Source organism: Phyllopteryx taeniolatus, chromosome 3 (assembly GCF_024500385.1).
Source record: "Phyllopteryx taeniolatus isolate TA_2022b chromosome 3, UOR_Ptae_1.2, whole genome shotgun sequence".
Taxonomy (NCBI): Eukaryota; Metazoa; Chordata; class Actinopteri; order Syngnathiformes; family Syngnathidae; genus Phyllopteryx; species Phyllopteryx taeniolatus.
The window spans coordinates 9,234,073-9,255,871 of record NC_084504.1 but is presented as its reverse complement, the minus strand read 5'-3'; the positions used below and the strand labels follow the sequence as shown (position 1 = coordinate 9,255,871).

Genomic DNA, 21,799 nt, shown 5'->3' with positions numbered 1-21,799 from the left:
CTCTCAGAGGAGATCAATCACCTTTGAAGGAACACTGGAAATAATCCTAAAATATCCTCTTCAAAGTAGTATAGCAGACTTCCTCTGCGATTTCGGGAATGTCATCTTTGAGACTTTTTTTTGTGGGTCTACTGTTCAGTGTCCTTGGCAAGAGAGCTAGAGGAAGACCGAAGACAAACTCGAGATAGGTAGTGAGGGAAGTCATGAGGGCAGTTGTTGTTAGAAAGGAGGATGCAGGAGATAGGCTTAAAAAAAAAAGGATGCTTTGGTGACCCCTAACGGAACAAGCCGAAAGGAAAAAAGAAGATTGTTCAGTGTCCTTGGGTTTTGTAAAAGGTGCTTGAAATAAAATGTATTATTATTATTATTTGGGAGATACATTTTCAAAAACTCTCTCAGAGGAGTTTGCTAAAATGGCCACTACGAAGCAAAATGGCAGAGAGGTCCTGTGCATTTTAGGGAATGGTATCTGAGAATTTTTTGTGGGGGTTTACTCATGATAGACGTATACATGACACAAACATACACAAAAATGAGAAAGCCCTTATTTTTCCTGCTATTTGCATCTGATTGTCTCCACATTTGGTGGACACAGTCGGTAGACAGACAATTTAAAGGGACACTGTAGAAATTACTCCCATCTAGCGTTGAAATTGTGTTTTACAACCAAACGAACAGTGCACTCTAGTGCCTCAGTTTTTCAAGAATGTATTGCACCAATGGACACATTCCACGTTTTGTTGCATGTAAAAAACAACAGAATGCAGATTTTTTTTATTTCTTTAATTTTTTTTTGCTTACCGTAATGAAAATGCAAGGAGCACATTCTTGTCATTGTCGTGATAATGTCGAAGGTTAGATATTTTTTTTTTCATTTTACAGCTGACATCAATGCCATCCGAGGTAATCTGAAACTAGGAATTCCCTTTCTTGCCGCCGCCAAGCAGGAAAGCTGTAAAAACGTAGTCCGTTGTTGATGATTTTCCCTTTGCGACCATTTGACGAGGTGCTGCTCCATGTAACACAGCAACGTCTCACCATACTTCAATTTGAATGTCAAAATATGAAGTTAACATGAGGCAACACCACATCCAAGCACGTCTTCAGTTGTAAACAAGAGCCTCGTAGGCCATGCAATGCGGTGTGGAGACACGTTTCCAAGCCCTTACTTGTCGAGAAGAAAGCTGGCAACTTCAGCGACTCTATTGAAATCCTTTTCTCTCATGAGCTTCTTCCACCTGGGGAAGAGGCTAGCCCGATGTTTATGCTCTTTTGAATGCTCCGCTGCTTATGTTGCCTTTTTCGCTTTCTCGTTGATGGCGTAACTGTCTCCATTGCATATCCGTGGTCCTGCATTGTGCTGCTACAGTAGTCCAGATTTGCCAGGGTATGGTAATAAGATGATCTTCTCCTCCGGTGTCTCAATCTAACAGCATAGTTAGTCCACGTTTGGTGCTGCTTGTCCCTTACGGCAGCTGTAGTTTCAAAATGGCAGACTGTCATGGCGCTCCTCTACTGGGTCACCACTCTTTATGTATAAATAAATCAATAATTCATTGCTTACGAGAATAGATCAGATTATTAGCAGAGGTTATAATACACCTATGAAAACACATATAAATGCAGACATTGATTTTGGCCAGTAAACAACTGAAAATGTTACACAGTGTCTCTTTAAGGTGATCGCCAGAGCTCAACGTTCTCAAGTTATAAGATAAAAAATAGAGGCGCACCAAACCACACTCATATCAGTCATATGTCAAATTAAAAGTCTGAACGAGTCCTTTCCAGATCACTAAACAGTTTGTAAATATGCACTAATATGATTACATAATGGCTGATTATTATTATTTTGCCTGAAAATAAGCTTTTTAGCCACTACGAGTGAACATTGAAAAATAGAAAACAAATGGAAAGTAATATGAATGACCGATTCTGAAAGGATCCTCAAGGCATTTATCTAATTAATACTCCTTAATAGCAATCACTCCAGAGAGTTGCACATGAACATCTTTCCAAATCCAAATCCAAACAATTCAGCCAAAATGTTTGGATTTGATTTGCTTTAACATGTGACTGGATAGACGAGTGGGAGTATTTTGTAGTACAGCAGTGCGTAGAAAATAGTGATTCTGAAAGGAAACTCACGGCTGATGCCGACAGTGTCGAACATGATCATCTTAGCAGAGGCTGAATTGATTGGATTGGATGGACGGCTGCTTATTGACTCCCACAGTGAATTTCTTATTCATTCCATTAAAAAAAACCACTTGGTTTATTCACCTTCCGTTTCAAACACAGGCAAGGCTTCCAGAAATTTAACACGGTCAAATTGCAGAGACACTCAAGATTTGTCTTTTGAATGGCAACGGTGAGTAATTAAATCGAATCCAAAAACAAGTATTGGCAGATGCTTGATTAGATGAAGCTCTTAAGTTTTTTGGCTGCTGCATCATGTTCAAAGTGGAGATACTGGCAGGAATACAGTGAACACCTGTTTGTCAAATGGATACGTTCCAGAACGTAGGGGGTTCGTTAATAATCACATTGCAAACATATTTGAACACAAAAATTGCAAGTATAAGATGTATAGAAAAATACTGTTCAGTATTGATAAGTGCTGTATGCTGCAAATATCCCTCGAAGGCAGTAACGCCTAAAGTATGTACAATGAAACCTCGGTTTTTGATGCCCTTGTTTTTATACGATTCAGTTTTTGACCAGCCGAAATTTTGTACCAGTTTTCATACAACCGGTCGGTTTCCGTAAAATTAGAATTGGTCCGTAGTTAACTTATCCGCCTGCTCACGTAACTCGGCCAATCATTTCCTGGAATCAAGTGCCCAGACAAAATGTGTAGGTTGGGTATCAGATTCTGATGGCATGACAAACGCCCCAAGATAGCTGGGATAGGCTCCAGCACGCCCGCGAAACTAGTGAGGATAAGCGGTTGGGAAAATGGATGGATGGATGGATGGAGTAATATTATTTATCTGAATAATGATTCAGCAGCACGGTGAGCGAGTGGTTAGCAAATCTGCCTCGCAGTTCTCAGGTTGCGGGTTTTTCTCCGGGTACTCCGGTTTCCTCCCACATCCCCAAAACATCCATGGTAGGTTAATTGAAGGCTCGAAATTGCCCGGAGGTGTGAATGCAAGTGGTTGTTTGTTTCTATGTGCCCTGTGATTGTATGGCGACCAGTTCATGGTGTACCCTGCCTCTCACCCAGAGTCAGCTGGGATAGGCTCAGCATACACGTGACCCTCGTGATGATAAGGGGTACCGAAAATGAATGAATGAATGAATCATGATTCAAGGACAGGTTTTCCATTTTCCTATATTTAAGCGCAGTGTTAATGATAAAACTGTTAGGGTTGCTTCTAATAGTATTAAAATAATGCCTCATTTTTGATAAATATTTCAGCGCTGTATTTTGATGTTGTCATGATGGTGGTACTTGGAGAGCCAAGTAGTTTTTGAGGTGGTACTTAGTTTAAAATGTTTGAGAACCACTGCTCTATACAATGTATTGTTTAAAGTGTCTGGAACAGATTCATTGCTTTAACATGATTTCCAATGGGAATTATTGCTTTTTGTACAATTTGGTTTTAGTCAGAATTTTTGTGAATGGCTTCATCAAGAAAACAGAGTTTCCACTGTAGTTCCATATCCGGTTGTTATGTTGAGGAACCAGAAATGAGAAAGAATGAAAATCCAGTGAGAGCGCTTAAATTGCTATATTATATAGACATGGAATTTTTACTGCATTTTAATCAAAATTTATGTTTTCAATTATTAGTGAAGCGGTACGGTGGACGACTGGTTAGCACATCTGCCTCAAAGTTCTGAGGACCAGGGTTCAAATCCAGCCTTGCCTGTGTGGAGTTTGCATGTCTTCTCCGTGCCTGCGTGGGTTTTCTTCGGGTACTCCGGTTTCCTCCCACATCCCAAAAACATTTAAGGCAGGTTAATTGAAGACTCTAAATTGCCCGTAGGTGTGAATGTGAGTGTGAATGGTTGTTTGTTTATGTCTTCAGTTCAAGGTGTACCACACCTCCTGCCCAGAGTCAGCTGGGATAGGCTCCAGCACGCCCGCGTCCCTTGTGAGGATAAAGCGGTACGGAAAATGAATTAAAGAATTAATAGTGAAAATCTGCAAGTAGTTAAACCCACCCCAAAAGGGTTGTAATTGTCTATAGATGCTATAAGACGGTGACAAAGCACTACTTATTTCTCAGACAGCGCTATGGCATGACTAAATGAAGCTCCTCCCCTCAACTCAATACAGTTCTTGGCACAACAATGCCACCAGATGGTATCAAAGCAAAACGATTGCTAGGAACTGCAGATTTCCACAAAATAGCAGAGATTTACACAATAGACAAGTAGATACTTTCTACAAAAAACATTTGCAATATAGCGGGACCACTGGCGTCTCCACAATTTTCACCGACCTGGAAGCGGAAGGAGTCGGCTGGGGTCCCGCTGCCAAAGTGTCGGTACCACACGGTGCCGTCGTCCACGTCCTGTTGAGTGAACGATCTGGTGGCGGTGAAGCCCCGCTCGTCCGTCAACGTCGGGTTCCAGCCTTCGAGCGGACCATCAGCTGGCATGGAAACCAGAACCACCTCGCCTGAATGGAGAAATGTTACCGGTCGTGTTCCATATTCAGTAATGCCTATACACCTCCAATGTACCATATTTACATCATACGGTTATGCTGAGGGTCAAGTTGACCCATGCTTGAGTCTAAAATCTAACTTACATCATTTTTGTTGTTTTCTTCTTTTAATGACACATTTTGTTTTAAAATGATTATCTCAATACACCTTTTTGAATGACTAAAGATACAGTGGGTCACATTGACCCATGAACATTTATGGTTAAAGAAAACAACAACAGGAGGGTTAATATCTATATATCTCTAATGTCCCATATTTGCATGATATTTAATGTGTGTACCAGGGAAATGTCATATTTACATCATATTTAACCCTCCTGTTACACATGTTTCTCAAACATAGCAAAAATGTTCCTGGGTCAATTTGACCCGCAACATAACAGGGAGGTTTAAATGGCCATACGCCTCTAATGTTGCATATTTACATCATATTTAATGTATACACCTCTGATGGAGCCCATTCACATCGCATTTAACCCACCTGTTACGTTCGTCGTTCCTAGATCAATTTCACCCACAAAATAACAGGTTTTAAATGCCTATAAACCTCTACTGTAGCATATTTGCATCATATTAAATGTCTATACCCCCCCCCCCAATGAAACCTATTTTTGATTGATGACTTTTTTTTTTTTTTACCGTATTTGGGCTGTCCGTCAGAGTCCAGGATGGTGTAAACAATGTTGTCTGCGCTGACCCCTTTGTAGTGGGCCTGCAGGTGTTTGCTGCTGATTCTCACCATGCCGCCCCCTTTCACCCAGGTTACCGGGAAAGACCGCAGCTCAGGCGAGTCGTCCGCCTTAAACAAGCACACACCATGACACATACTGGTATTTTAAAATGTTTCTCACACATTAAGTATCTTCTTGTTATGAGTTTTGGTTGTTTTTTCTCCAGAACCTTTGAAATGATCCAGATGGCTAGAGTTAAAAAATAATAATAATTAATTCATAAAAATAAATTAAAACCTTCTGGTAGTGTGTTAGTCAATGTAGCATAGCATATGTAATGTTGTCATCTGGAATATTCATGAAGCAAATGAGCAGGAACAATTTTTAATCAATCAGGACAAAGCTCTGGATGCAAAGCCAGCCTGGGATTGCAGGTTAGAGCAAACGTTAGGGTTTCAAGCCAGGATTAGGGTTTCAAATTTGGCTTTCAAGCCAGAGTTAGGTTTTAAATTAGGGTCTAACACAAGAATCAGGCTTTCAAGCCAGGGTTTGGGTTTCAAATGGGGCTTTGAAGACATGGTTAGAATCTCAAATTAGGCTTTCAAAACAGGGTTAAGGTTCCAAGAATAGTGTACGGTCTCAAGCCTGGGTGAGGGTTTCAATTCAGGGTTTAAACACAGGGTTAAAAGGTTTCAAGCAAACCCTAACCTGGGTTAGGGTTTCAAATTAATGATCTGATTCTCAATAAACTTCAATTATAATACAAAGAAACCACAGCAGAAGCTTAGTTTTTAAGTTTTTTTCTGTGAAACAGTAAAACTGTTCTGGCATAAAAGGGATGCAGAACTTCCATTCTGCGTGACCTAACAGCCGATCAGGACAAAAAAGGGCAGGGTTAAGGTTTCAAATAAGGTTTCAAGACAGGTAGAGGCTTTCAGAACATGGTTAAGTTTTAAAATTGGGATTGGAAGCCTGGTTTAGGGCTTCAAGCCAAGGTCAGGGTTTCCAAATAGGGTTTCAAGCCTTCGTAGTGGACCATGCGCACCTTGTGGCTGATGTCCACTTGAAGCAGAACGTTCTGGTAGCTGTGTCCGTCGTTGATCTGCAGCACCAGGTGGTCCTGTGCCTCCCGCGACCCGTCGTGTACGTACTGCACACGCTCCCGAGAAAGCTCCTCCAGCTTGAAGCGGCTCAGCGATCGGTCGGCGTGGAGACGCGTCAGCAGGCCGTGACGAGGAGGCTCCAGAACCATCACCAGGACGTCCGCCGGGTTGTCGGGATCGTCCACAAGAAGAGTTGACTTGGTGATGGTCTGCGCCCCGCCGGGGCCCTTCACGGACAGGGGGGATAACACCAGCACCCTCGGAGGCTGCAAGTGGCAAACAGGACGTTAGAGGAAGATAATTGGACACAACGAGGACACTTTTCCTGGTTTCCCTGGTAATTCATAGTGTTGTTTTCTAGGGTTTTCCTCTTGTTTTTTTTCTTGGTGTTTTCCCTCAGTTTTCCCCCCTGCTTTTTCCAAGTGTTTTATTTTTTTTTTTTTTTCTGGATGGGCTATATTCTGTTGAACGTCACCATTCTTGGCGTCATGACAAGGGAGAAGTCGGCGTTCCCCACACAGAAAGAGTATTGGTCATAAATATTGAACACCTTCATTGTTTAAGATTATCGGACTCAGACCCAAGGGACAATCGTATTTGATAATCTTATAAGACAAGATTGTCAGGTGTTTGATGTGCATTATCGTATTTGATAATCTTATAAGACAAGATTGTCAGGTGTTTGATGTGCCCAGGCTTAGGGGCGAATCGGCACAAAAACAGGCTGATCGTCTTTATGTGTGTACCGGGCCTTAGGCCCACCAGTCACTGAGGAACGCGGCCTAAAGTGACCCAAAAAATGCTGTTGCCGACTCTTTGCCGCACACTAAGCGATCAAGTACCGTGCATCGACCGGTGCATTGCAATGGAAAAACTGTAACCCTGTATGGGGTTTCGAGGCGACACAAAAAATATACTGTACCATATTATTATTTTTTTAAACCACAAAAACAAGGAAGAAGGAGATGGCTTCAAAGAGAAAAACAGGAGAGAATAAGCGAAAGTGTGGACATACTCCCTGCACTTTGTTTTCTTGCCACAGGTACATATGCCATTAGAAATGTACTTTCATATTATTTTGAAACACTATATATATATATATATATATATATATATATATATATATTTTTTTTTATATATGTACTCCAATATAACGGATATCAGATAAAACGGACCATCAGGACTGAACAATGTGTCCAAAAATAGTTTCCATTTGTCACTTACAATGCCGTTGACCAAGTCTGCTAGTTCAGAATTGGCCGCTGTTCTTTACTGGCGCTGTGGCGCAATGCAGGCAGAGACTGGAACTGGCGTAGTTCAGCATCACAGATATACCATTTTACTAGATCCAATTATGTATTACTCGTGCACTCGCTGTAGTTGTCTCGCCATGCTGCACTATTTGCATATACTGGCCACTCATGCCAGAGTAGCATCTGCTCCATTTGCACACTGATTGAGGAGTATCTGTAACATTTGCACAACCATTGTCCCAGATTATCGCACTACTCGTCACTTTAAACCGCATACACTCCTTGAAGTCTCAGCGCCCTTTGCACAATGGTCATTGCACCGGACTATTGCGATATTAGTCATTCGAACTGCTCTAAGTGCTAGAGGACTCTGCATCTTTTTGCACAATTGTTTTTTGTCAATGTCTTTATGTCTCCAAAGTGTTCTGTAAATTGACTGTCTGTTGTACGAGAGCGGGCGGCACGGTGGCCGACTGGTTAGAGCGTCAGCCTCACAGTTCTGAGGACCCGGGTTCAGTCCCCGGCCCCGCCTGTGTGGAGTTTGCATGTTCTCCCCGTGTCTGTGTGGGTTTTCTCCGGGCACTCCGGTTTCCTCCCACATCCCAAAAACATGCATGAATTGGAGACTCTAAATTGCCCGTAGGCTTGACTGTGAGTGCAAATGGTTGTTTGTTCCTATGTGCCCTGCGATTGGCTGGCAACCAGTTCAGGGTGTACCCCGCCTCCTGCCCGATGACAGCTGGGATAGGCTCCAGCACGCCCGCGACCCTAGTGAGGAGAAGCGGCTCAGAAAATGGATGGATGGATGGATGTACGAGAGCGGCTCCAACTACCGGAGACAAATTCCTTGTGTGTTTTGGCCATACTTGGCAAATAAAGATGATTCTGATTCTGATTCTGATTCTGAAAAGATGTGCCTCCTGTGCCTATGTGGCGGCCATGTTGAATGTGGGGCATTGATGTGGCGGCCATTGACGATGGTTGTGTCTATTGTCTATTGTACATAGAGCAGACAGAGAGCAGCATGGCTGTGGCGTAAACTTTTGAGAAGTGCAAAACACAAATCTTTGGAGTCTGGAACATGCTATTTTTGTACAGTAACAATTTTTTTTTGTCAAGCCGTTAACCTTTGGCAACACATTTGGACCTAGGAAGCACACTAATTTGCTCACGGCTCATGAAAACGACTCACCTATGATGAGTACTGTATTAAGCATAAGAAAGTGGCACTAAGTTGTACAGAGGAACCTTGACAGAACGGACTAAGAGGCGGGGAGGTCATCCAATGTAGCCAATTGTCCGTTACATTGAAGCACTTTTTTTTTAGGCCAGTAAGATGGCGCCTACCAGTGTGGTCGCCTCGGTAACGCGCTCTCTAGTATTGTCTTTGTTTTTGTGTTTTGTGTGTTTTTCGTCCGTCTTTGGAGACCTTACACGACTCACTTACACAAGGGGAGACCTGCTAACCATCAAGGAGTCTACTCCGGACTTTCTGTCACCAACTTTCGAATATCCGCTCAGTTTTTTCCCCGAGTTACTCACCGGAGCGGCGTCCGCGGTTTTCGGCGCATGGAGACGGAAGCGTCGCCACAGAGGGAAGCGAGCAGGCATTCAGGTGAAACTCCGCATGAGAGGACACAGATTGGCGTTCCCGTTGATCCACCTCGCGAATGTACGCTCCCTACCCAACAAAATGGACGAGCTTCATCTTCTGTTAAAGACCAGTAAAGACTTCGGACGTTCCGCGGCCATGTGCTTCACGGAGACCTGGCTTTGCAACGCCGTACCCGATGGCGCTGTTATGCTTCCCGGTTTCCATATTCATCGAGCGGACCGCGACATGGAATCATCGGGGAAAACAAAGGGCGGCGGGATATACCTCTATATCAACGAAAAATGGTGTACGGACGTCACGGTGCTCAGCACACACTGCAGCCCGCATTTGGAGTCGCTATTCGTAAACTGTAAACCATTCTACTCCCCACGTGAGTTCGCATCATTCATTCTCGCTGGCGTCTATATTCCTCCTCAAGCTAACACGAACGCCGCATTGCTAACGCTCGCCGATCAAGTCAACGAAATTGAAAAAAAACACCCCGACTCACCCCTCATTATTCTCGGGGACTTTAACAAAGCTAAACTCAACCACGAACTCCCTAAATACAAGCAGCACATCGACTGTCCTACCAGGGAAAATAATACTTTAGACCACTGCTACACCACGGTAAAAAACGCATACCGTGCTATACTTCGTGCAGCCTTGGGCTCGTCTGATCACTGCTTAATTCACTTAATACCGACGTACAGGCAAGAACTTAAATGTGCGAAGCCTACAGTGAAAACAGTCAAAAAGTGGACAAATGAAGCCAAGATGGAACTTCAAAGCTGCTTAGACTGCACAGACTGGAGTGTCTTTGAAAATTCAGCTGGCAGCCTGGATGAATATACGGACACTGTCACATCCTATATCAGTTTCTGTGAAGAGGTCTGTGTTCCAACAAAATCATTTCGCACATTCAACAACAATAAGCCGTGGTTCACTGCTAAACTTAAGCAGCTTCGTCAAGCTAAGGAGGGCGCATATCAGAGCGGGGACAGGGCCCTGTATAATCGAGCTAGAAACCAGCTGACCAAAGAAATTAACATTGCAAAGAGGATCTATACAGCAAAGTTGGAAAAACAGTTTAGCGCAAACGACTCTAAATCAGTCTGGCATGCATTCCAGTCGCTGACTAATTACAAGCGACGATCCCCCCAAGCTGAGAACAATAGCACACTAGCCAACGACTTGAATACCTTCTACTGCAGATTTGAAAAGGACAGTTTCACACCACACACCAACCCGGCCGCACCCGCGACCACAATCACACCTCTGACCTCTGCGTTAACCATCCATGAACAGGATGTGAGACGCATCTTCAAACAACAAAAGATTAACAAAGCGGCAGGCCCGGACCACGTGTCTCCATCCTGCCTCAAAGTCTGCGCGGACCAGCTCGCGCCAGTCTTCACTCAGATCTTCAACAGATCACTGGAAATGTGCGAAGTTCCATCCTGCTTCAAACGCTCCACCATCATCCCAGTCCCCAAGAAACCTGCAATCTCGGGTCTGAATGACTACAGGCCTGTCGCTTTGACATCTGTGGTCATGAAGTCCTTTGAACGTCTTGTGCTGGACCACCTCAAGAGTGTCACAGGTCCCCTGCTGGACCCCCTGCAGTTTGCCTACCAAGCGAACAGATCTGCGGATGATGCAGTCAACATGGGACTGCACTTCATCCTAGAACACCTCGACAGTGCAGGGACCTACGCGAGGATCCTGTTCGTGGACTTCAGCTCAGCGTTCAACACCATCATCCCTGAACTCCTTTCATCCAAGCTTCTCCAGCTCAGCGTCTCACCTGCCATCTGCCAGTGGATCTACAGCTTTCTGACGGGCAGGACACAGCAGGTCAGGCTGGGGGAGGCCACCTCATCCACACGCAGCATCAGCACTGGGGCGCCCCAAGGTTGTGTCCTCTCTCCGCTGCTCTTCTCTCTCTACACGAACGACTGCACCTCAGCGAACCCGACTGTCAAACTCCTGAAGTTTGCAGATGACACCACTGTCATCGGCCTCATCAAGGACGGTGACGAGTCTGCATATCGACAGGAAGCGGAGCGGCTGGAGCTGTGGTGCGGCCGACACAACCTGGAGCTGAACACGCTCAAGACTGTAGAGATGATCGTGGACTTCAGGAGGCATCCTTCGCCACAGCTGCCCCTCACGCTGTCCAGCTGCCTTGTGTCAACCGTCGAGACCTTCAAGTTCCTGGGAATTACAATCTCCCAGGACCTGAAGTGGGCGACCAACATCAACTCCGTCCTCAAAAAGGCCCAGCAGAGGATGTACTTCCTGCGGCTTCTGAGAAAGCATGGCCTGCCACCGGAGCTGCTGAGACAGTTCTACACAGCGGTCATCGAATCAGTCCTGTGTTCTTCCATCACAGTCTGGTTTGGTGCTGCTACAAAAAAGGACAAACTCCGACTGCAACGGACAATCAAAACTGCTGAAAGGATTGTCGGTACCCCCCTACCCACCCTTGAGGACTTGCACGCTGCCAGAACTAAGACAAGGGCGTGCAAAATCCTCTCGGACCCTCCCCACCCTGGTCACCAGCTCTTCCAGCTCCTTCCCTCAGGCAGGCGCTACCGATCAATGCAAACTAGAACTAGTAGACATTCCAACAGCTTCTTCCCTCTTGCAATCAACTTCTTGAACAGCTAACTTACAATTCCATTACAACAAGCTGGCAATTTTTTGACTTGAGTTCGTTGTCACATTTCTGTATTATGTATTACTCGTGCACTCACTGTAGTTGTCTCGCCGTGCTGCACTATTTGCATATAGTGGCCACTCATGCCAGAGTAGCATCTGCTCCATTTGCACACTGATTGAGGAGTATCTGTAACATTTGCACAACCATTGTCCCAGATTATCGCAGTACTCGTCACTTTAAACCGCATACACTCCTTGAAGTCTCAGTGCCCTTTGCACAATGGTCATTGCACCGGACTATTGCGATATTAGCCATTCGAACTGAGGACTCTGCATCTTTTTGCACAATTGTTGTTTGTTGTTGTTTTTTGTCAATGTCTTTATGTCTCCAAAGTGTTCTGTAAATTGACTGTCTGTTGTACTAGAGCGGCTCCAACTACCGGAGACAAATTCCTTGTGTGTTTTGGACATACTTGGCAAATAAAGATGATTCTGATTCTGATATGCACCCATATTACTGTACAGTACAAAATTATTGAGTGCTTCAACGTCACTGTTTTCCATAGTTACACCTAGTGTTTCCTAGTGTTCTTCCTGGTGTTTCCTAATTGTCCCATGTGTTTTCCAGTGTTTTTGCTTTTTGTATTTTATTTCTTGTCTAACTTCATGTTATTTTTCCTGGTCTTTATTCCTGTTCTTTTAATCCTAGCCTTTCTTCATGTCTTTCCCTGTTGTTTCCTAGATGCTTTTCCTGTTCCTTTCTGGTATTTTCCCACTGAAGTTTCAAAGTGTTTTTCTTGCACTAGTGTTTTCTGTTTTTTATTTGTGTTTCCTCACAATTTTTTTCTTAGTGTTTTAAATTTCCTTGAATCCTGTCTGAGCTCCAGCGGGTGGCGGTGATGACAGCTTGAGAAAAAATGTTCACGCAGAGAAGAACAAGCTGGCGCCACAGAGGATGATGATGACACACAAACACACGCAACAACAACAAAAAAAACGTCTGACTGAGCTACCAAACAAAGCTGGAGCACAGTGAAGGTCCGGTGACAAATTTCTTCACTTTGGAGCAATTATCTCCACCAGACAGACAAATGAGCCCCCCAGGCAACCACCCAAATCCCGACTTGTCTTCTCACTGCAGCAAAACAAAGAGTGTGTCAGTGTGTGTGTGTGCAAAGATACGCCAAGTCAGAAAAAGGCAAGCAAGTAAATCTCCTCCCGAGGCAAACAAACACTCAATGCAGGAGGCTTGACCTTGTCTTGCAGAGCTCCAGGTGAGTGAGTGTAGGAGGGGTTGATGTTTGGGAAAGAGCCATCATCGACCCTCATGGAGTTGAAAAATCCTTCCTGTGTGTGTTGCTGACTTCCCGGGATGTTTGTTTTTCTTGGCTTTCAAGCTGTGAGGTCTTTGAATGCACTACAGGAGGACCGATTTACAAACATATTTTGTGCACTTTCTGGTTTATACAACACTCTCCTAATAACGACACACGCTGAGTCATTTATACAGTCAAAGTTTAAGCTTGTCATTCAATTTACTCATAAGTCAAGAATTCAAATGCCAGAAATTATTCCACACCCCCAAAAATGTATTACATTTTTTTAACTCATTTACTAGCATGGATGTTTGTATACGTCAATTGGAATCCCACCGTTTAATGACAATGGCATACAGTAGATGTATGTATAGAAAAATAAACAGAAACACTCGATATGAAAGGACATAACTTAGTCTATATACAAGTACAAATGAATAAGTTTGAAAAGGGGCAGAAGGAAGCAAAAGTTTATCTTGCCTTGCACCCTCAGTTCATGGAGTAAACGACGAACGCCATGTAGAAGAAAGCCACTGACGTTCAACCTGGGTGAGTCAGCGTCTCTCACGGTGCGTTTCTTAGTTTTATCTGTAATTATTTTTAAGTCTTGTTTTTCTTGATTATAGTTTGAGGTGTCCCCAAAGCAAAAAGTCATTAGCGTCAAAGTCACTGTTTTGCTTGACATGTTTCTTTTCACAAAAAAACTTGTTTTCTCTGCTTTTTGGTCAGAAAAGTGTGTTTTTGGTAAAATCAGCATAATAATGTGAAAGAGTAGAAATAAAGCTTTTTTTCTGTTGAAAGAAGAGTAGCTTCAGTGCTTGTTTTGTCACAGAACACTATATTCTGTGAGTCTTAAGAGATCAGTCAAAATGCCCTGAAAATGATCTACCCCTGAACTCAATTTAGATCATAGTTGTTTTGTCCAAACACATGAATGTTCTCCAAAAGTTCCTAGGGTAACGTTCATGTGAAGGCACCGTACATAGTTCCTGGAACTCAAGGGAGTTGCAAGGTTATCAAAAGCTGAGATCTTTTCATTCTTGGTCTAATTAAAATGGCTGATGGCAGGTTTTCTGATGGAGATTTCCATCAAACCTTTCTTCTTTATCAGCCTTGTTGATGTTGTAGGTGACAGCGCTATGTGCGCACTAAGAATATTTTCTTTTTAACTTTTTCTATATACATACATATTTTGGCTACGGGCCAAGGAAAATTCCATTAAAAGTTGACCCTCATCACATGAGCCAATTTGCATCCTCAAATTGGTCGTCCTGCATTTATTGTACATGCTCAGCAAAAGTGTTGACTACAACCTTTGCCTTTTTTTGTTGTAACTGTTGTTGTCAAAGTGGTGAAAATATCAATTAAAAAATGGCTGATAACCTTCCTCCAGTGGACAATGAAGGTTACTTCAGCGCTTGTGATGCGAGGCGCAAGAAGCACTCACAATCCTCCACGCAATACACACTCACGGGAATGCTGTCTGAGAGGCTCAATTTCCTTTCTGTATTTCAATGGCAACAGGGGAGAAAGTTGAGATTTTTAGGAAAAACTTCAAAGTGGAGATTAGAATTGTAGGATTAAAAAAGGTGGGAACCATGTTTGTGGGGTATAGTATGCCAGAGAAAAATGCCTCTGAAAAAGGTGGAAATTATAAATTTTAATGGTTTCCCATTTATTTCTAATGGGATTTTTTTTTACATTAACAACTAAACAAACTAAAAGTGTGTGTTTGTGTTTATGCATGTGTGTCTCACCTGCATTGAGAGGGCTTGAACTTGAATTGTTTCCGCTTGAGACAACAGCTGAGGGTCGGCCACTTGCAGAGTGAATTCGCCAGTCCTCGAGAGGATGAAAGAAAATATGTAAATTCACCAGTCACAAAATATAATAATTCACTAGGTCAAGTTAGGAAGAAAATACATGAATTTGACAGTTTAGTGAAGAAGAAAATAAACAAATTCATTGGTTCAAATGAGGTAGAAAATACACAAATTCACAAGTCCTAGTGATAAAGAAAGCATGAGTTGTATTGAGGAAGAAAATACATGCATTTTGCAGTCCTAATGAGGTTTCTCAAGTTGTAACTTTGCTTCTTTACCATTCAAAACAACCTGGAATTGGCTCACCTTGCTTTGTCCTTGTGGTGTTGAAAGTGTACTCGACCGCTTCCCAACTGTGCCCATGTGAAGGTGTCTTGGTCGCTCAGCTCTCGTTGCCCCGCCTCCTCCTTGTTCTCCTGCTCCCCTCGGAAGACGACCAGACGGCCGTTGGTAGGTCGCCGAATGAGCTGGACGACGAGATCATCGAGCGTGCTGTCGGGGTCCTTCACTTGCACAAGAGTCGGGGTCAGCGGGACCGTACCACCGAGAGGAACCTGCAGGGAACCGTTGATGTGGAGGAAGGGGGGGCTGCTGTTTGCTGAAAAATAAATACCAAATGGCATTCAACATGTTTTCAACAATTTAGTGTCACATACAGTGGGTACGGAAAGTTTTCAGACCCCCTTAAATTTTCACTCTTTGTTATATTGCAGCCATTTGTTAAAATCATTTAATCCATCCATGCATCCTTTTTCTACCGCTTAGCCGAGGTCGGGTCGCGGGGGCAGTAGCTTTAGCAGGGGCGCCCAGACTTCCCTCTCCCCAGCCACTTCATCCAACTCTTCCGGGGGGATCCCGAGGTGTTACCAGGCCAGCGGAAAGACACAGTCTCTGTCCTGGGTCGTCCCCGGGGTCTCCTCCCACACCTCACCGGCGTGGTGTCCGAGAGGCATCCGAATCAGATGCCCCACCCACCTCATCTGGCTGCTCTCGATGTGGAGGAGCAGCGGCTCTACTCTTGAGATTCTCCCGGATGACCTAGTTTCTCACCCTATCTCTAAGGGAGAGCCCAGACACCCTACGGAGGAAACTCATTTTGGCCGCTTGTATCCGGGATATTGCTCTTTCGGTCACGACCCACAGCTTGTGACCATAGGTGAGAGTAGGAACGTAGAACAACTGGTAAATTGAGAGCTTCGCCTTTCGGATAGCTCCTTCTTTACCACAACGGACCGACACAAAGTCCGCATCACTGCAGACGCTGCACCAATCCGCCTGTCGATCTCATGTTCCATTCTTCCCTCACTCGTGAACAAGACCCCAAGATACTTGAACTCCTCCACTTGGGGCAGGATCCCATCCTCGACCTGGAGAGGGCACGCCACCCTTTTCTGGCTGAGGACCATGGTCTCAGATTTGGAGGTGCTGATTCTCATCCCAGCCGCTTTACACTCGGCTGCGAACTGCTCCAGTGAGAGTTGGAGATCAAGGCTTGATGAAGCCAACAGAACCACATCGTCTGCAAAAAGCAGAGATGCAATCCTCGAAGCCATCCGGAAGTCTTTCTACATGGTCTACAAGTCTGATAACAGAACACCGCTCGGGTTCTGATCGGGGGGGGCATTCCTCCCAATCATGTCCTTCCAGGTCTCACTGTCATTGCCCACGTGAGCATTGAAGTCCCCCATCAGAACGATGGAATCCCCAGTGTGAGCACTCTCCAAAACCCCCTCCAAGGACTCCAAAAAAGGTGGGTAGTCTGAACTGCTGTTTGGTGCATAGGCACAAACAACAGTCTGGACCCGTCGCCCCCACCCGAAGGGGGAGGGAGGCTACCCTCTCATGCACCGGGGTGAACCCCAATGTACAGGCGCCGAGCCGGGGGGCAATAAGTATACCCACACCTGCTGTGCGCCTCTCATCGTGGGCAACTCCAGCGTGGAAGAAAGTCCAACCCCTCTCGAGAGGACTGGTACCTGAGCCCAAGCTGTGTGTGGAGGCGAGTCCGACTATATCTAGTTGGAACTTCTCGACCTCACACACCAGCTCGGGGTCCTCCACAGAGGTGACATTCCACGTTCCTAGAGCCAGCTTCTGTAGCCCGGAATCGGATCGCCAAGATCCCTGCCTCGTCCACCGCCCAGCTCGCACTGCACCCAACCCCTATGGCCCCTCCCACAGGTGGTGAGCCTATGGGAAGGGGGATCCACGCTACCCTTTCGGGCAGTGCCCGGCCAGGCTCCCTGGGTGCAGGCCCGGCACCAGGCGCTCGCCTTCCAGCTCCACCTTCAATTTAGAGTCTTCAATTAATGCTTTTTTGGGATGTTGGACGAAACCGGAGTACCTGGAGAAAACCCACGCAGGCACGCGGAGAACATGCAAACTCGACACAGGCGAGGCTGGATTTGAACACGGGTCCTCAAAACTGTGAGGAGGATGTGTTAACCAGTCGGATATCATACCCATGACAGACATGTCTACTGAATTTCATGTGGCCAACTGAAATGGAAAGTAGAATGTCACCTCTCTGGTCGGGAAAGCGTGTCCCCCTCCCTCAGCCCCTCCCTGGTTTGTGTGTCGCGACGATCTTAGGAGCTAAGTTCTGAGCTAAGTTGTCTGGGGCTTTACGTCCCTATTAGGGTCACCCATGGCGCCAAGCAGTTGTGGATGTACTTATTGCCCTCTGAGTCGGTGCCTGTATGTTAGGGTTTACGCCAGTGGACGAGATGGTAGTCTCCCTCCGCCTTCGGGTGGTCCTGACTGTTGTTTGTGCCTATGCAACAAACAGCAGTTCAGAGTACCCACCCTTTTTTGGAGTCCTTGGAGGGGGGTTCAACCTATATTTAATTGAATATACGTATAATGTGTTACAGCCGTAAAAGTTAAGTTAATGATTATTTGCTCAAAACAATGAAGTTTATCAGTTTGAACATTAAATATCTTGTCTTTGTAGTGTATTCAATTAAATATAGGTTGAACATGATTTGTGTTTAACACAACGTCCCAAATTCATTGGAATTAGGGTTGTATATAAATATATACATATATATACACACATATACACACACACACACGCATGCATGCATGCACGCACGCACGCACACACACACACACAGTATATTCAATAAAAAAATAAACTTATTCACTGTAATACACAAAAAGATGTCCCACCGTCTTTAAATGCCCGGCTAGCGCCAGATGCTAACGCAGCAGTCCCCGTCTTCACTTTCTTCTCGTCAATGTCAGTGATGCACTTTATTTGTGCATTTTAGCACTCTCTCAGCCAATCAATACATTTGTTTTATTCTATTAAATGACGACGGCGGGAATTCATCGTGTGGCATCTTCAGCTTTGTGCTTCTAATATTTCTATAAAATACTCCCGATGCACTGCCCGTCGTTAACATTTTACGAGTAAGGTGATGTGCAATTTGTTTTTCTTGCTGACAGTGACGATACTTTATCATTTGACGCTACACACACATATAAACACACATCGCGTTCCTGAGCTCACCTGTCCATCAACCTTTTTCTATTTATTTTTTTATGTGACGTGTTGAGGTCGTATGGGTAATTCATGATAGTGACTTGATTAAATTTGCATACACTGCATCACGGGTAACTAATGAGTTCCCATAAAGGAAAATGATTGTGAATTCTGGACAAATTTGGGGTACTAGCAGAACAGATAAAAAAATAAAACTAAAGTAGTATTAATATAATAATAGTAAGAGTGATGTCATTTTTGCATCAATTTTGTCTTTCATGTTGTAATGTTTTACCTTTACGGCTGAGAGAGGCCGCGGGGAGCTTCGTTTGTGGGATGATTTATGACATGTTACGCAATGTAATTCTGCGGGAAACATACAATCTTTCACCGTCTGCTCAGGAAACGGTGAAAAATTGTCAACCCACGCCCTTTAAATAACACATCAGCTTAAATACACAGAAAGACTCCTGTGTATTTCTTTCTTCAAGAGAGAGAGGTGTTGATGGAAATATTCTCATTTTACATGACTGAGATGTATCACTAGTGCTGTTTTTTTTTTGGTTGTTTTTTTTTTTTTAATTAAAAGATGAACTCCTTCTCAAATTCAGCCCCTGAAGCCTTTTTCACTTACGTAGCAAAATTAAATTTGGTATGCACGTCTCTCTTGAGTAGACCCTCAAAAGGTCTGAACAACCCATGCTAGAAAAGATTTTAGGGTAATTTTGGCCTTTTCCAGGGATCTTTCAAAGACAAACTCCTACAATAGAGTTTTTGAAAATTCAGCCCCCTGTGTGCGTTTTACTTCGTAACAAGACATTTGGTAGGCATGTCTACCATGAGTAGTCCCACGAAAAAGACTCAAGAAGCCATGGGTGAAAATAGACAGGATGTCTGCCATTTTGGTTCAAATCAGCCGTTTAACACTTCAACACTTGAAGGGTCAGTTTGTATATTTCCAGATATCCTTCAAAGACAAACTTGCCTCTTGCTAGCATAAGTGTATTGAAGCAATAACTCATTAAAAAAAGTGTTGTTACCATGGCAGGTTCGACTTTTTTGATGAGCGTAGTAACCATGTCCACAGTCGGGGGTGCAGTATCCCTCCATGAGGAAACTCTGTAGTCCACAAGCTCGGCAACGTCCGACTCCGTTGCAGAGCACGCAGTCGGTGGAGCACGCTGAAAACCAAAATATACATCAAATATATATCACTTCATAAATATGTCTTGTCCGTAACCTGAGCAGGAAAAAGTCTTACGTTGGCAGGAGTGTGCGTCGGCATCAAGGAAGTAGTTCCTGCCGCATTGGAGCACACATTGACCACGCAGGGTGGCGTAAGGGGGCTGGCATCGCAGGCACTGCCCGGGACCGCCACACTCCACGCAGGCGTCATCGCAGCCTGCAAACCGCAAGTGTCACTCAATTGTTATCATGTGGCGGGGAAGATCAACCAAGCTGAATTCGATCGCCTGAAAAATGGTGACATTTGCAAAAATTGCAAACATATAACTATAATCATGTAAAGACCTTCGTTCCGCTAGTTTACTTATTCGTTGTATTGCGGCACAATTTTGAGGTTGATTAAAGAAAATGGGGAACATTTTTACACTCAAGTCACGAAAACAAACTTTTGTTTTACAAAGGACTTGCATTTCAGGTTGTTTTTTTTGTGATCAATTTGAAATTTGCTTCCCCCTCAAAAAACAAGAATAAACTGAAATCAGGATCAATACCATGCTTGCATTTAGCTTTTTCTTCATAAAATTTGGAAGTCGTATTTGAAACATATTTTTTTGCTAAGAATAAAGTTGTATTTTTGTAGAGGAAAAAGTAGCACTTTTACAACAATACACTTTTATTACGCTTTCATTTTGTCTTTTTGTATGGCTTTATGCGATCATGGAATTTGAAAGTGGACCAAAGAGAAAAACAACAACAACTGGAGAAATGCATCTTTTAAAATCACATGAAACAACCAAAATCATGCATAGACCTTTGTTCCCCAGATGACGGAAATTTCTTTTTGTCTTTGGCTACTTTATCGTGGCGACATTCACTTCCACTGTGAGGCACACAAAGCACCGATGATGGATGTAAGATGCCGTTTGTGCACTTGTGAACTAACCGAGGCATCTGTCTCCATCGCGGTAGGATCCCAGCGGGCACCCTTGGGCGCAGACGCCGTCTCGTAGGACGTACCCGTCCATGCACTGCAGGCAGTCGGTGCGCAGGGGGCCTCGGCAGGCGTTGCAGCTCCAGTCGCACTCTGCACAATCGAGATTGGGTCAGGTACAATGGGAAACCAATTACCAATATTTTTGCCACTAGTACTTGATTTAAAAAATATTTATATTAAATAATTTAAAAAAATTATACTGAAGGATGCTTTACAATTGCAGATATTATTCATTCACTCCACAGTCCCACCCTGATGGTGGTAAGCTACTTGTGTAGCCACATCTGCCCTGGGGCAGTCTGACAGAAGCATGGCTACCATCCAACCACATTCATTCATGGGCAAAGTGGGTAACAACACAACAACAACATGCAAGAACTGTATTATGGTCAATTTTGGCTATTTCCTTGGGAAGTCCATGCAGGATTTTCTGGGAAATGTTGGGCATTTGTCATTGTTTGTCATTGTTACCTGTGCAGATGTGCGTGGTGGCGTTGAGGTAGTACTGCTGGGCGCAGCTTTCGTACTGGCACTCGCCAAACAGAAGCACCTTGGTGGGGTCGCGGCAGGAAGTGCAGGTTCCCGGCCCGTTGCATGTCAGACACTGGTGTGCGCACGCTGCGTACGACAACAACACATTCAATACGCAAAAAAAAAGTGAGCTCAGAAGTCTTAGAATAAAGGATAAGACCAAAAGTTGTCATCTTCCAAGAATAAATAAATGTAATAAATATAAATGTACAGCATTTTGTCCAAGAATAAAGTTAATTTTTTTTCGAAGAAAGTCATTCTATGACAATAAAATAATATTATTTCTAAAATAAAATAATATTCTTTTGGAAAAAAATGTATCTTTTAAATAAAATTAAAAAGTCACAAAATCAAGACAGTAAAGGCTTTTTTGATGTTAATCTTACAAAAATGAATTCAGATTTGTTCAGAGAATAAACCTTAGTAATCATATGAGACCAGAATTGTATATGATAGAAAAAAAACCTGTAATCTTACGAGAATAAAGTAGGATTTGT

General features: G+C 43.9%; 1 protein-coding gene across 4 annotated transcripts in view; it reads right to left on the bottom strand.

Annotated features, from left to right (window-relative positions):
* The window catches only part of fras1 (Fraser extracellular matrix complex subunit 1), a 242,070-nt gene that overhangs the window by 79,113 nt on the left and 141,158 nt on the right, over positions 1-21,799 (bottom strand). For all 4 annotated transcript variants that reach the window (XM_061766875.1, XM_061766873.1, XM_061766872.1 and 1 more), the window contains 9 exons: positions 21,243-21,389; positions 20,721-20,861; positions 19,854-19,994; positions 19,633-19,773; positions 15,412-15,703; positions 15,040-15,124; positions 6,398-6,721; positions 5,321-5,480; positions 4,455-4,633 (listed from right to left, as the gene is read on the bottom strand). In XM_061766875.1, the coding sequence (XP_061622859.1) occupies positions 4,455-4,633; positions 5,321-5,480; positions 6,398-6,721; positions 15,040-15,124; positions 15,412-15,703; positions 19,633-19,773; positions 19,854-19,994; positions 20,721-20,861; positions 21,243-21,389 (1,610 nt within the window). The remainder of the gene's footprint in view (positions 1-4,454; positions 4,634-5,320; positions 5,481-6,397; positions 6,722-15,039; positions 15,125-15,411; positions 15,704-19,632; positions 19,774-19,853; positions 19,995-20,720; positions 20,862-21,242; positions 21,390-21,799) is intronic.